We start from the raw sequence: 15,005 nt of genomic DNA on the forward strand, positions 1-15,005 counted from the left end.
AAGCAAGACTGATGGTAGAGTGAATCAAGTAAATGTAAACCAATTAATAACAGCAGCAATTGCATTAAACCATTGTATCCTAAAAAGAAAACCACTGGAATTACTCTATAAATGAACCATTAACTACTTAAAGAATCTCTGTAAAATCTTTTTTTTATAAATGCATGAAAAAAGCATAGTAGCAAATCGCATTTACTCGTAAAATTCAAACTAATTTGATTGACAGTTAAGTAATAATTTGCAAATTTTGGAAAAGTGCATGTTTTTGATATTATCAGCAGATTTAAACATCAGGTGGACTGTCCAGCAGTCAGAGGCTGATGAATGACCACTCATTAGAATTGCAAAGGCGGAGCGGGCCGGTGCTGTCAGCTGCCGCAGCAGAGCGTCATTCTAGATGGGGTTTGACAGGGTCACCAGACTCAATTGGGGTAATTAATTTGCCACTTTCTAAAGGACATAGGGTGTGCTTCTCAAAATTAGGCCGGTAAAAGAAGTTGCAAAGGGTCATGATCAATTGATTATCATGACGACTGAGATGGAGTCGACATGGATGTTTTTTGATTAATGCTTTTGTTTGTCTGGTTTCAGAGAAACCCTTCCCATGCTAATCAAGTCCACATACGTTTCAGCTTCAATCGAGTTTGACAAGCTACAAGCAATGCTGTTGGCATGTACTGTGGAAGCAGAGAACCTAATATCTGGCTAGCTTGCACTACAGTGAATGGAATATTTCATGGTACATATCACTTTTTTATAGGAATACTTTACTCAAAAATGAACATTTGCTGAATATCTACTCACCCTCAGGCCTTCAATGATGTTTCTTCAAAAGAGCACTTCTCTGGCTCGATGGATGCTCTGCAGTTAATGGGTGCCATCAGAATGAGACACCAAACAGCTGATAAAAAATGTCACAATAATTCATATGAATCCAGTCAGTTAACTTACTGTGAAGCGAAAAGCTGTGTGTTTGTGTTAAATGAATCCATCAAGGCATTTTAATTTTAAACCATTGCTTCTGGCCAAAATACCAGTCCATAATCAGAGAAAGCAATATTATGAATAGAGGACTCATATTTTTGTGGGAAGCAATGGTATAAAACATCTTAATGTTGTGTTTGTTTCTTACAAACATGTATATTTTCACTTCACATGGCATTAACTGATTTGTGTGGATTATGGATTATTGTGAAGTCTGTATCAGCTGTTTTGACACTCATTCTGATGGCACCCGTTCACTGCAGAAGTTCCATTTTTATGTAATAATAGATTTCTCCACATCTGATCCAGTGAGCAAACAAACTCATCTACAAATTGGGTGACCTGAGGGTGAGTAAGCATTCAGCACATTTTCATTTTTGGGAGAACATCAGAGGCGCAGATGGGATTTTTTAACTGGGGGTGCAAGCTTTCCAGCAGTCAAAGCAGCTCCTGCGATCGCACCGAACGCTCCGGTGATGACAGGGTTGATGGATTTGTTGGGATTGTCACCTAAAACACGTCTAGAAAACACCCAATATGATCAGATGAGACTCTTCCTGAGTGTTTTATATTCAGTGTGATGCTGCAGACTCTCACCCTTGTACCAGTTCCTCAGAGAGGTCATGATGAAGAACCGGATCGCCTGATTGGATCCCTGATTAAGGACGGTCGGTGTGAGGCCTTGATACCTCCCTCTGATTTTTTTTTTTTTTTTTCCATTTGGTCCTGGCAAAATACAAGTAAAAATAAATAAATAAATAAATGATGGTGAATTAAATTTAATGCATAATATTCAGACTGTCATTATCATGATGTGTATGAAGCATTGACAGAAAGACTGAAGTACAAAGCAGGAAATACAATTAAATTAAATTAAAAGGATGCAAATAATAAAACGATAAAATGATTCGCGAACCCGCGATCTGACTCGACTCAAATGATTCGCGGATCCGCTCTGAAGTCGCGATCTGACTCAAATGGCTCAAATGATTCTCGAACCCGCTCTGAAGTCCCGATCTGACTCGACTCAAATGATTCGCGGAACCGCTCTGAAGTCGCTATCTGACTCAATGATTCGCGAACCCGCTCCGAAGTCCCGATCTGACTCGACTCAAATGATTCGCGGAACCGCTCTAAAGTCGCTATCTAAATGATTCGCGGACCCGCTCTGAAGTCGCTATCTGACTCATGATTCGCGTACCCGCTCTGAAGTCCCGATCTGACTCGACTCAAATGATTCGCGGACCCGCTCTGAAGTCGAGATCTGACTCGACTCAAATGATTCTCGGACCCGCTTTGAAGTCGCGATCTGACTCGACTCAAATGATTCGCGAACCCGCACAGAAGTCCCGATCTGACTCAAATGACTCAAATGATTCGCGGGCCCGCTATGAAGTCCCGATCTGACTCAAATGATTCGCGAACCCGCTCTGAAGTCCCGATCTGACTCGACTCAAATGATTCGCGGAACCGCTCTGAAGTCGCTATCTGACTCAATGATTCGCGAACCCGCTCCGAAGTTCCGATCTGACTCGACTCAAATGATTCGCGGAACCGCTCTAAAGTCGCTATCTAAATGATTCGCGGACCCGCTCTGAAGTCGCTATCTGACTCATGATTCGCGTACCCGCTCTGAAGTCCCGATCTGACTCGACTCAAATGATTCGCGGACCCGCTCTGAAGTCGCGATTTAAATGAATCGCGGACCCGCTCTGAAGTCGCTATTTGACTCAAATGCTTCGCGTACCCGCTCTGAAGTCCCGATCTGATGACTCAAATGATTCGTGAACCCGCTCTGAAGTCGCAATCTGACTCAAATGACTCAATGATTCGCGGACCCGCTCTGAAGTCCCGATCTGACTCAAATGATTCGCGGGCCCTCTCTGAAGTACCGATCTGACGCGACTCAAATGATTCGCGGGCCCGCTCTGAAGTCGCGATCTGACTCAAATGACTCAAATGATTCGCGGACCCGCTCTGAAGTCGCGATCTGACTCAAATGACTCAAATGATTCGCGGCCCGCTCTAAAGTCCCGATATGACTCAAATGATTCGCGGACCCGCACTTGAGGTCGCGATCTGACTCAAATGATTCGCGAACCCGCTCTGAAGTCGTGATCTGACTCAAATGCTTTGCAAACCCGCTCTGAAGTCCCGAACAAAATCTCATTGGCATTAAAAGCATTGGTAAAAGCAGAATTTAAACTGTAATTATCCAAATGAAATGCAACAGTACTGTGTGGTAATAACATGTTTATGTGTTATCCTCAGGGAGTATCTCTGTTATTGGTGCTGAGTGGGTGGTACAAGCTAATTCCCAGAACAAGATGATACATCAGTAGACAAAAACAAGGCTTGAACAGAAGGACAAAATCACTAAACAGGTCTTAAAGGTGACAAGCATATTGTTCCTTTCTGGATTCATATCTCAAGCTGACATGAGACAGCTGCTCACTATTTTGATCTGACGTATTTCTCAAAAGAAGTTTACTGATTTGGGGTGCTCCACTAAGAACATGGAAAACCTTACGGTGAGTTTCAGATTTAAAGGTCTTGATTGCAAGGCATTAAATGATATAAGTGCCAAAAGTAATGGGTGGTTTTAGGCACAATGCAAAGCAGAGGGTCTAAAAGGCCACTATCTGTGGTAAAAAAACATGGCAACTGATGAAATTTAATGGATTATTGTCATTATAAAACCACAGCAATATGGTAAAAGATGTTTAAATAGTTTACATAGTTTACAATGTTTAAATAGTTTATGGTTGCCAGCCAACATAGCAGCTTGACACATTAATATAATGTAGAATGAGACTTTGAAAACAACTCAGCCAATCTATTTCGAACTGTCCATTTTAGAAATTTTATTATCCAACCAGTGAATTTAGTACATAATTTACATAATTTAAGTATACAGTATATAGTGCTTTCAAATGATCAATTGCGATTTATCACATCCAAAAAAAAATAATAATTTTGTTCTCATATGTTTATGTATTGTGTATATTTATTATGTATATATAGACACACACTTACAGCATGTTTAGAAAATATTGTACAGTATATATTTATATTCATATAAATATATTTCATATATAAACGTAACATTTTCTTAAATATATAAATACATGTGTGTATTTATCTATACATATAGATATACACACACACATATATTATGTAAATAAAAAACTTTTATTTTGGATGCAATTTATCATCTGACAGCACTAGTATATACACTACTGTTCAAAAATGTGAGGTCGGTAAGATTTTATGTTTTTGCACAAATTATCTTATGTTCACTAAGGTTGCATTTATTTGGCCAAAAATAGAATTTATACACAGTAATGTTGTAAAATGTTATTAGAATTTAAATGTATTGTTGTTCTTCAGAAATTATTCTCACATGCTGATCTGGTGTTCAATAAGCATTTATTAGGCTAATATCGATGTTGAAAATAGTTGTGCTATTGTAACTTGGCTGACGAGTCGCGGGATGTGTGGATCCATGTGCAAGCTTTTATTACACAGAGACGTGGTCATAGCAGACATGGGTCAAACACTGGCAAACAGGTTTAAAGAGGGCAAGCCAAAGAATATCCCTAGGGCAAGCGTGGGTCTTCGATGAGTGAACAATATCCAGAGGGCTAAGCAAGAGGGGTAATCCAGTATCCAGAGCAAAAGGGTCAAAACACAGCAAGGAAAGAAAAAGATTAACTATGAAAACTAGAAACCGAGACAAGACTATGAAAACAAGGAACTGAAACAAGACTATGAAAACTAGAAACTAACACAGATAGGCATTAAGTATCCACAGCTATCGCTAAAGGAGGGATATTTGCAGAACAATACTCGCCAGTGGGTGAAAGGAAGTCCAATGCTTATAAAGCGTGTCTGATTGATTGTGCTGTGTGTGTGTGTGTAATTGGTCTCAGGTTCATGTGTGATTGTTATCAGGTGACTGTGATTGTTGCAATGGAGCTTGGGAAATGTAGTCCAGAGCAGTGTTAATTTCGTTGAATATTTTCGTCATTATTTTCGTCACGAATATATTTTTGCGGACGAAAACGAAACGAAAACTAAAAAAGAAGGCACTGATGGAGACTAAAACTATGACTAAATTGATTGACATTATTGTCAACGAATAAAGGACGAGACGAAAATAGACTGTGACGAAAATCAAATCAGCAGACGGGAGAGATGTGAGGAATCAACAAAAGAACCAGCAAAACGGAACAGGCGAGACTGCATGAGAGAAGAGAATCAATCCGAGCCTGACTTATTGAGACCTGAAGCGAAGGTTTTTAAATGAGCTCCCGGGAAGTCGGCATTCGAAGAGGTGATGTCTAAAAGAGCGCCAAAATGTTCACAGCTCACTTCACGTTTGACGACGAACAAAACAAAACAAACTGTAAAGCACGCGGAACGCTCATTCGTGGCAAGAACACAACCAATTTGAAAAGACATTTACAGACGAGCCACCTGGACATTTTCTCAAATGTAATTTCACAACGATGTTCTTTTGTTTATTGAGCTAAGCAAAATTGGAAGACTGCAGTGCGTAGATGTTTTAGCATTAAATATTACGAACTGAAAAGTACTGTAAAATAGCCCCTTCTTCAAGTTAGATGAGAGCACAATACTAATACGTAATATTATGAATAATACATTTGATTAATACTAATGTTTAGTATATTTTATAATGTTCTACTTGTTGACAATATCACAAATATTTCTATATTAGTCATGTGAAACGTGAATGTTCACATCCTTTCATTGCAATATTGTAGTATTTAAAACATACAATATTGCTAGACAAATGAATACCTTATAAAATCTTGTAACTTTTTTTATCCACCCAACTTACTAAATATTTACTTTAAATGTATGCACTTATTGTTCAGCTCAGCTGTAAGCTTTAAGGTCCTGGACCTAACTTTATTTTTCTTTTATTGATGGTCAATTGGCAGCTAGTTATTGTTTACATTATCATGACAGTGTTTGTTGCAGCATAAAAGCTTTTGAATCGAAATAAAGACACAGTTGTGTTGAAATAAAGTTGAATTTGTGTTTTATATATTTTGGTTAAGTTTGTTTCCTATACCAGCTGTAAAAAAAATGTCTAGTAAATCTGTTATTGATTTTAGTCGACTAAAATACCAAGCAATTTTAGTCGACTAAAATACCAAGCAATTTTAGTCGACTAAAATAAGACTAAAATTAAAACAAATCAGATGACTAAAACTTGACTAAAACTAAAAAGAATTATAGTCAAAAGACTAAGACTAAAACTAAATTAAAATTTCATGTCAAAATTAACACTGGTCCAGAGTGTACTGTGTTGTGAGAGAGTCTGTGTTGTGGATGATGTCCTCTGGTGATGAATTAACGGAAGTTCATTGACCGGATCATGACGGTGACAATATATGTGTAAACAGGGTTTTTTTTAAACTGTTTATTTATGCAATTTTTGTTTTATATAAACATTATACATATATTTACTGCCCCTTTTGATCGTTTCATTCTTGCTGAATAAAAGTGTTAGTTTCTTTTAAAAAAATTAAATAAAAGAAATAAAATCTGACCCCAAAAGAACAGCAGAGCAGTTGAAAAAAAGTGTACAGTGTCAATAATATTGTACTGCTTATTATGTATTATTATTGTATTATACAGTATTGGACCAGAATTTTTTTCCCTGGTTTTGCTTTTTAGAATTTGCTTTTATTAATGATGGTTTGGTAAGGATTTTTAAATATCTTCTGTCCCGTCTCTCTGAGCAGCCAGACAACTGGCGGGAGATTGTGAACAAGAAGCTTCACTTTCCACCAGAGCTGATCCCCGCCATCCAAGAGGGCAACATGGCCTGGGTGGACAGTCTCCTCTCCCTTGGAGACGGGATCATCCGCCAGCTGGACGAATCTGAGGATCGGTTATGGAGGGAAGCGTTAAACCTTTCCATCCGACTGGGCAGCGAAGACATCATGACCTCCCTTCTGCTAGGCGTCAAGTTTGACTTCCGTCAGATTCACGAGGCTCTGCTGGTGGCCGTCGACACTAACCAGCCCAGATTCGTCAAACACCTCCTGGACCGCCTGGATCAAGAGAAAGGCAACAAGATGGATGTTCGTTCTTTCAGCATGGCCATCTTCGACCACTCCATTGATGATTCTCAGTTCGCACCAGGAGTGACACCACTAACGCTGGCCTGCCAGAAGGACCTGTATGAGATAGTAACTATGCTGACCCAGAGAGGTCATGACATTCCTCTGCCTCACTCCATCTCGTGCACATGCCTAGAGTGCCGTAACGGCCGGCAATATGACTTGCTTAAGTTCTCGCTGTCCCGTATAAATACATACAGAGGCATCGCCAGCCGTGCATATCTGTCAATCACCTCAGAAGACGCCATGCTCAGCGCTTTCCACCTCAGCCGAGAACTGCGCAAACTCTCTAAGAAAGAACCAGAGTTTAAGGTGAGCAAAGAAAAATTCATTAATTTATAGAAAACATCGTAAATATATATATAGTCAATTGTCTCTTTTTCAAGAGCTACTAAGAACTGTCAGTGTTAGATTGTAATTGATAACATATAATCTGGATTGCATAATCCGATTCCAAAAAAAATAAATTACTTACTTAAAGTAAGTATTAAAGTAAAGTTTTTTTTCCTTCCTAAATGAATTTACCACTTATCTACAGTTTGGGAAACCCTGCTGTAATGTAATGTTTAAAGGATTTTATGGTTTTGATAACAAAGAATGGATTACATTTTCTTTATTTTTGTTATTTTTGTTGTCGTTTAAAAATCAAAATGGTACACAATATTCCCATTCAAGTCTATGTGATAAATTGGGTAAAAAAAAAAGTAATCTAAAAGTAATCAAATATTAGTCAAACTTAATATGCAATCCAGATTATGTTACTAAATATCTTAGTCATGTAATTTGTAATCATTAACAATCATTACAATTTGTAAGTAATCTACCCAGCACTGACAATATGCTATTAGTATACTAATAACTGACTCATTGAATTTTTTTATGCATGTCCTTGCACTGATTATGCTTCATAATTTGACAATCAGGTTTTTCCCATAATTGCCAAGTTTTTCCAATATTATTGCATTGAATTGTCAGAATATATATAATAAGCTGTTTTAATAGTTACAAGCATTTGGTAAACACACTTTTAACATTTCTTTCTCAAAACTCTTTACCGCTGTTTAGCCGCAGTACCTGGCGTTGGAACAGCTGTGTCAAGAGTTTGCAGTGGAGCTTCTGGGAATGTGCCGGAACCAGAGCGAGGTCTCCACCATCCTCAACAGCGCTGAGGATGACAGCGAGGATGAAGAACTGGATGAACAGACGTTTGAGGAAGGCATCCCCAACCTCGCGCGTCTTCGACTGGCGGTCAACTACAATCAAAAACAGGTACTTCAGTTTGGTTTTTTATTGCAGCAACTTATAAATGTGATCAAATGTTACTATCCACTAACTATTTTTAATTTAGTTTAATTTGACTGATTTTTTTATTGAATTATTTATTTAATTTTGATCGAGGAGAAACACAGGGCATGTGAACATCATCTGTCAGTTGTTCGACCCCTGTGTTCATGCCGTATGGGATGTCTGATTGACTGACAGTTGGCTCGGAGGCCTGACTGTTTGTTTTCCTCGTCTAGTTTGTGACTCATCCCATCTGCCAGCAAGTGCTCTCCTCCATTTGGTGCGGTAGCCTGTCTGGTTGGAGGGGAAGTCGAACTGCTTGGAAACTCCTGGTGTCTTTGGGGATATTCATTGCCATGCCGTTTCTCTGCCTCGTTTACTGGATCGCCCCTAAGTCCAAGGTAAATTTGAGCCAGTGGTGATAACAATTAAATAACACCATAATGGCCCATGGGCCCATGCAAATGACCTTATTTAATACAGCTGGAGAGCATTTCAAATATTTATTCATTTATATGGACAAAACCTACTTTGTTCTGCCAGCTGGGTAAACTGCTGAAGGTTCCTGTGATTAAGTTCCTGTTACACTCAGCGTCATACATGTGGTTCCTCATCACTCTCTTGACGGAGTCGATTTTCATGGAGATCTACCGCAGTGATTTTGCCTCCCGAAAGCAGAACATTCTCCATAACTCTCTCCATATGATATGGGTTGCTGGTGGGTCACGCTGCCAAATAAAAAAACACTGGAAAACCACTTAATAGGCATTAAAATATCTGAGTCTAGACAATAATTGTCTTTGATTTATTTAGAGAGAGTAAATGTTATGATTGTTGTCTAAAATAGAGTGTTTATCTTTCTGCATTGGTAGGTTTCTTCTGGTTTGAGTGCAAGGAAGTTTGGATTGAGGGTTTGAAGAGTTACTTCCTGGATTTATGGAACATTGTGGATATGATGGTTCTGAGCATGTATCTGGCATCCTTCACACTGCGCATCCTCATCATGCTAAGGGGCTATTTCCTCTGTCAGGACTCCAGCACTCAAGAACTGTGTGACTATTTCACAAACACAGGTGACATCTCACATTTAGGATATATTTAACTAGCCTTTTTTTTTTTCATTCTTCTAACAAGCCATCCATAGATCACACTTACTTAAAGTAATATAGATAGATACAACATAATACAATAATCAAAATTATCTGTATTTTTAGTTAAACATTGTTATTAACAAATAGTTGAAACATCAACAATAGAAGTACTGTTATCAACAAATACAGTTAATAATAATAATAATAATAATAATAATAATAATAATAATAATAATAATAGATTTATTATGATACAATTGTAATTATATAATAATAATAATAATAATAATAATAATTATTATTATTATTATTATTATTATTATATTTGTTGTAATATAAATTAAATAATAATAATAATAATTATTATTAATATCATTAACAAATACAGTTGGGATAAAAATAAAAACAACAACAATAATAGTAATAATAATAATAATATAATAATAATAATAATACATATTTTAATAATAAAGTCATATAATAACACTATTTATAATAGTAGTAATAATAATAATAACATTTACATATTAACGTAATAATATTTTTTGTGTTATTGATGAAAAATACCATTAAATATTATTGTTATAAATTAAATAACAACTGTGATAATTCTTTATTTTTTTATTAATAATTACAAATACAGTTAAAATAATTAATAATAATATTTTTATATCAATTGTTATATTAATATTTAACTTACAATACATTTAAAAATGCAATTAAATATGATATGATAATTACTTGACATTTAATTTATTTTCCACGTGTAGCAGCAGTAGTAATAGTAATTGTTATTTTTTATATATATAATTTTTACTGATTCTACCAATACATTAAAAAAAATTACATCTCAAATTAATATTATTATTATTTATTTATTTTTTTTTAATAGTACGAGAGGACTGGAAACAGGAGGATCCTCAGCTGATTGCAGAGACTCTGTTCGCCGTGACCAGCATGCTGAGTTTCACACGTCTCGCCTACATTCTGCCGGCCCATGAATCCCTGGGAACCCTGCAGATATCCATGGGAAGAATGATCGATGACATGATGAGGTCAGATCTTGCCGTTTGATCTCTGCGATTGGACGTCCAGTATAGCTATGAGAAGAGTACACCATTAAAATCACTTTCATCACATGTTTTTCTTGCTCTACAGGTTCATGTTCATCCTCATGATCATCGGAACCGCATTTTTGTGCGGAATAAACAACATATATGTCCCATATGTTGTTTCTCCACATCTTGGCAGGTGATTAATAGTTTGTTTACATGTCATTACATGTGTTTGTTTGGTTTGAAATCACCCGGACATGAATCTGTTTGTCTGGTGTATTCCATTTAGATTTAATGAAACATTTAACTTCCTCTTCTGGACCATGTTTGGAATGGCAAACCAGGAATACGTAGACATGCCTGATTACGCTCTGGCTGAGTTTGTGGGAAGGATTTTCTACGGGATATTCACACTGCTCATCGTCATAGTGCTACTCAACATGCTTATTGCCATGATCTCCAATTCATTCCAGAGGATTGAGGTGTGAAGCTTAAAAGATCATTATAAACGAGATAAGATTATATTAGAGAGCATTTGTAGACCGGTTCGATTGCAGAAACCTTCCCAAAAATGTAAGTGGTTTTTATTTACTCTCCCTCATGAACAATATTTCACATAAATGCTATTCTTTTGAACTTACTATTCATCAAACTTTCAGCAGTTTTGAAGTAGCACAGCTGTTTTCAACTTTGATAATAAGAAATGTTTTTGTGCAGCAGATCAGCATATTAGAATGATTTCTGAAGGATCACGTGACACTGAAGACTGGAGTAATGATGCCACAGTTTTAAATATATTCAAATAGAAAACAGAATTTTTTTATTTTAATTTGAAATGTTTTTACTGTATTTATGATCAAATCAATTCAGCCTTGGTGAGCAGAAGAGATTTCATTTAAAAACAATATCTTACCTTACCAAAACTTTACCAACCCCAAACTTTTGACCGACAATGTTTCTGTATGTTCCTCTCAGGATGACGCAGACGTCGAGTGGAAGTTTGCTCGCTCTAAACTCTACCTCACTTACTTCAGGGAGGGTCTCACTATGCCAGCTCCCTTTAATATCATCCCATCTCCAAAGGCTCTCTTCTATATCTTGAGGTAAGAAGACCTGCTAGATGCGAAGTACTATCAAACCTCCATAATCTCCATAATGTGAACTCACACTTTTTTACCAAAGACTTTAGATCATTTAGAACCAGATGCAACCTTTCTGTTCCTCCTGGTCTTGTGTAGAAGCATCTGCCGGAAGATTTGCTGTTGCAGTAACAAGAAAGCCCCAGAATATCCTCCCATTGCATCTTTGGTGAGCATCTGAGGGGATTCTGGCTCTACAACCGCCATAATTCTTGGCTGTTGAGGTGTTTTTCATATTTTATTTTTTTTTTTAGTCTAGCAATACCCTGAATAGCAGCGGAGGTCAAGGTGAGGGCAGAGTGCCATACCGCCTGCAGGTGACCAAGGCTCTAGTGCACCGCTACATCGAAGCCGCACGCAGAGAGTTCGAAGAGAGCAAGCGTAAAGGTAAGTCATATTTCTGGCATCAGGTAATGATGCAAAAAGCTTGCAGTATTTCAGTTATTAAAGAAAGAAAAGAAAAAAAAAACACATAATAGTGAGACATTTTGCATTAAACATTAATTATGTCAAACAATATACCTAATGAGCTGTGACCTTGAGGTCAAAGATCTGTGCGGGTAACCACAAGGTTGTAGGTTCAAACCCCAGAAAAGGTGATCTTTTAGCAAGACTGTTTATCCAAAGGGACTGTCCCTGTAATTAAAGAACATAATAAGTGTACTGCAAATTAAAATGGATAAAAGTGTCTGATAAATTAATACTTACTTGTTTTAAGACAGTTACTTATAACCATTTTGGGATCAGCATCAATGCTCGGAATGGCACACTATCATACTTCATCTTCAGTTGTTTAAGTTAAATGTGAAACAGTAAGGATGTTGTAAAAGTTAACACTTCAAACAGCACTATACTACATTGTCACATGATTTCAATATATGCTGCTCAGTAAGTGACAAGAAGTTTAGTATGATTTTTTTTTTTAAGAGATTAACTCTTATTCAGCAATGACAGAATAAATTGATTAAAGCTACAGAAATCTTTTTTTTTTTAAAGATTATAAATGTCTATGATTTCAAATAAACACTGCTAGTTTGTTGCTGCTAATTTATTGGTGTGTTAAAACTGCATTATAAAGTGCAGTAATAAATTAAAAATAACAGTAAATGAACAATATATTTTTTACATTGTTTTTAGTCTTTATTAATCATTTTAATAACGCATTAGAAAATGTTAAACTTACCATTAACTACATTTAATAAATGCACAGTTTTACAGATTTTACTGTATTTTTTTCAAATAAATGCAGCTTTGGGGAGCATACGAGACTTCTTACAATACAATACAAGAGCTACCAACCCCAAACTTTTGAATGCCAGTTTATCTTAGAATTTGCATTTTTATATCCAATTTCATGTAAAAATTAAAATAAAATGCCACAAACATCCAGTCTAAACAAAATAATGAGTGAAGAAAGTGTTAAGTGAGAAAACTTGTTTTTCTTGAAATATGGTTATCCAGGAAATATTGTTATCCAGGAATTTCATCTATAAAGAAAAAAAATATATACAATCGATCCACACTGCATAAATACTATGAGTAGTATGATAGTACGCTGTTCTGAACCTTTTTGTTACTAACTGCTGTTGTTGCGATGCTCAGATGTTGGGAACAGAATCACCGAGCTGAATAAAGTTGTCGGCCGACTGCACACTGAGATGCAGGAGTTCCACCAGAAGCTGCAGTGGCGGCACAAGACCGAGCCGGACCAGGCCAACATCCTGGGCAAATACATCTTGGGTGCAAAGAACAATTTCCGTCACTTTGATAAGAACGAGGCCATGGGATGCGAAAACACAGATCTGCACATCAGTACTCATCCCGCAGGGGAGGAGGAGGACGAGAAGGAAGGAGAGATCCAAGCAGGAGGGATGGTCTCAGAGGAGGGGGAGGAGCCTGAGTCCGAGGGCCCTGTGGAGCCCGTCCCAGGAGAAGAGACTACTTTTGAGACTGCCAGCACTCCTGATGTGTGAGAAACAAACACTGCAGTGTCGCAGCGCACATTCCCTGAAAAATACCTAGTCACAAGTTTCTAGATATATTCATAGCACTCTGAATTACTAAGAATTAATTTTTTTTATATCTACATTCCCATGCATCATAAGACAGATAAATCCATTTAATGAGGTTTAGATGTTTTTATTCTAAATAAATATACACACTCATATATTTACTGAGTAATCTGTTTGGTTATGGATATTTTCACATGTACGTGAAAGATCATAAACATAATAACCTTAAATAAAAATTACAACAGTACAAAAATAATTCATAACTTATTTTCCCAAAATAAAACATCAAAACAAAAAAAAGAACATTTTATGTTAACAAATGTGTTATATTATTATTATTATTAATGACAAAAAGGCACTTTCCATTAATGTAACAATTTATAATAATAATAATAATAAATATTATTTTATGTTTTGGAAAATTGTTTCACTATTTTTGATCAAATAAACGCAGTAAAAACACTAATATTGTGAAACATTACTTCAATTTAGAATAGTGCTCAGGAAACATAACAGTTTAATATTTTTGAGCAAACCATGCATTTTTTTAAATTCTTTGAAGAATAGAACAGAACAGAAAATAATATAATATTAAATATATTTTTTTTGCAAAGGTCTTTATTTTCTTTTTTGATATCTACTGTCAATTTTTACATTTTAATATTGTAATGTATCCTTGCTAACAAAACAAAATACTATTATAGTTACTCATTAACATTTAAACAAATTAAACATATACCCCCCTCTGCCAAATTTAAATCCAGTGTTAATATTTATAAAAAAAAGTGATCAGTTCATCATAACTACTGTGCAAAGCAACATTCGGTAATGCAAAATAATAATAACACTAACGTTTAGTTTAAATTCCTGGGATGGATGGAAATCATTTTTGAAAGCCTAAGCATCTCCTTTCACTTACATTTAAGACTTGCAACTCCTATTTTGTACCCTATTTCTAGAATGTGCCAAATACCTCACACTCCTCTGGAGCCTTTTCAAAGTCACAAACATCATCTAAAGTTTAGCAATTACACATAAAAGCAGGCCGGGGAGAAAGAGCTCAGAGGCAATTTCTCAGGATGATTGAGGACTTTAAAACTTGTTTCTTTAGCTATTACATTGATTGAACGGTGTGCCGAGTCCAACATATTCCCTGAACAATTTAGAGCAACTATTTAATAAAAGATCTTTGCATTAGGTATATTGTAAGTCTGCCCAAGTGAAATGCATAAATCATGACGAGGCACCAGAATGGGGGTCTCACAGAAAGCATCACATTATT

General features: G+C 36.3%; 1 protein-coding gene across 1 annotated transcript; it reads left to right on the forward strand.

Moving 5' to 3' along the window:
• The first annotated feature begins 3,485 nt into the window (after positions 1-3,485).
• Positions 3,486-13,770, forward strand: LOC113095967 (short transient receptor potential channel 2-like). Its single transcript, XM_026261336.1, has 13 exons — positions 3,486-3,515; positions 6,762-7,454; positions 8,208-8,411; positions 8,663-8,827; positions 8,970-9,144; positions 9,299-9,499; positions 10,410-10,572; positions 10,676-10,768; positions 10,862-11,054; positions 11,548-11,675; positions 11,811-11,880; positions 11,966-12,098; positions 13,314-13,770. Exons 1-13 carry the CDS (start codon positions 3,501-3,503, stop codon positions 13,682-13,684), a joined length of 2,604 nt encoding a protein of 867 aa, XP_026117121.1. The 5' UTR covers positions 3,486-3,500; the 3' UTR covers positions 13,685-13,770.
• The last annotated feature ends 1,235 nt before the right edge of the window (positions 13,771-15,005 follow it).

This window comes from Carassius auratus, unplaced genomic scaffold (genome assembly GCF_003368295.1).
Source record: "Carassius auratus strain Wakin unplaced genomic scaffold, ASM336829v1 scaf_tig00215814, whole genome shotgun sequence".
Classification (NCBI taxonomy): Eukaryota; Metazoa; Chordata; class Actinopteri; order Cypriniformes; family Cyprinidae; genus Carassius; species Carassius auratus.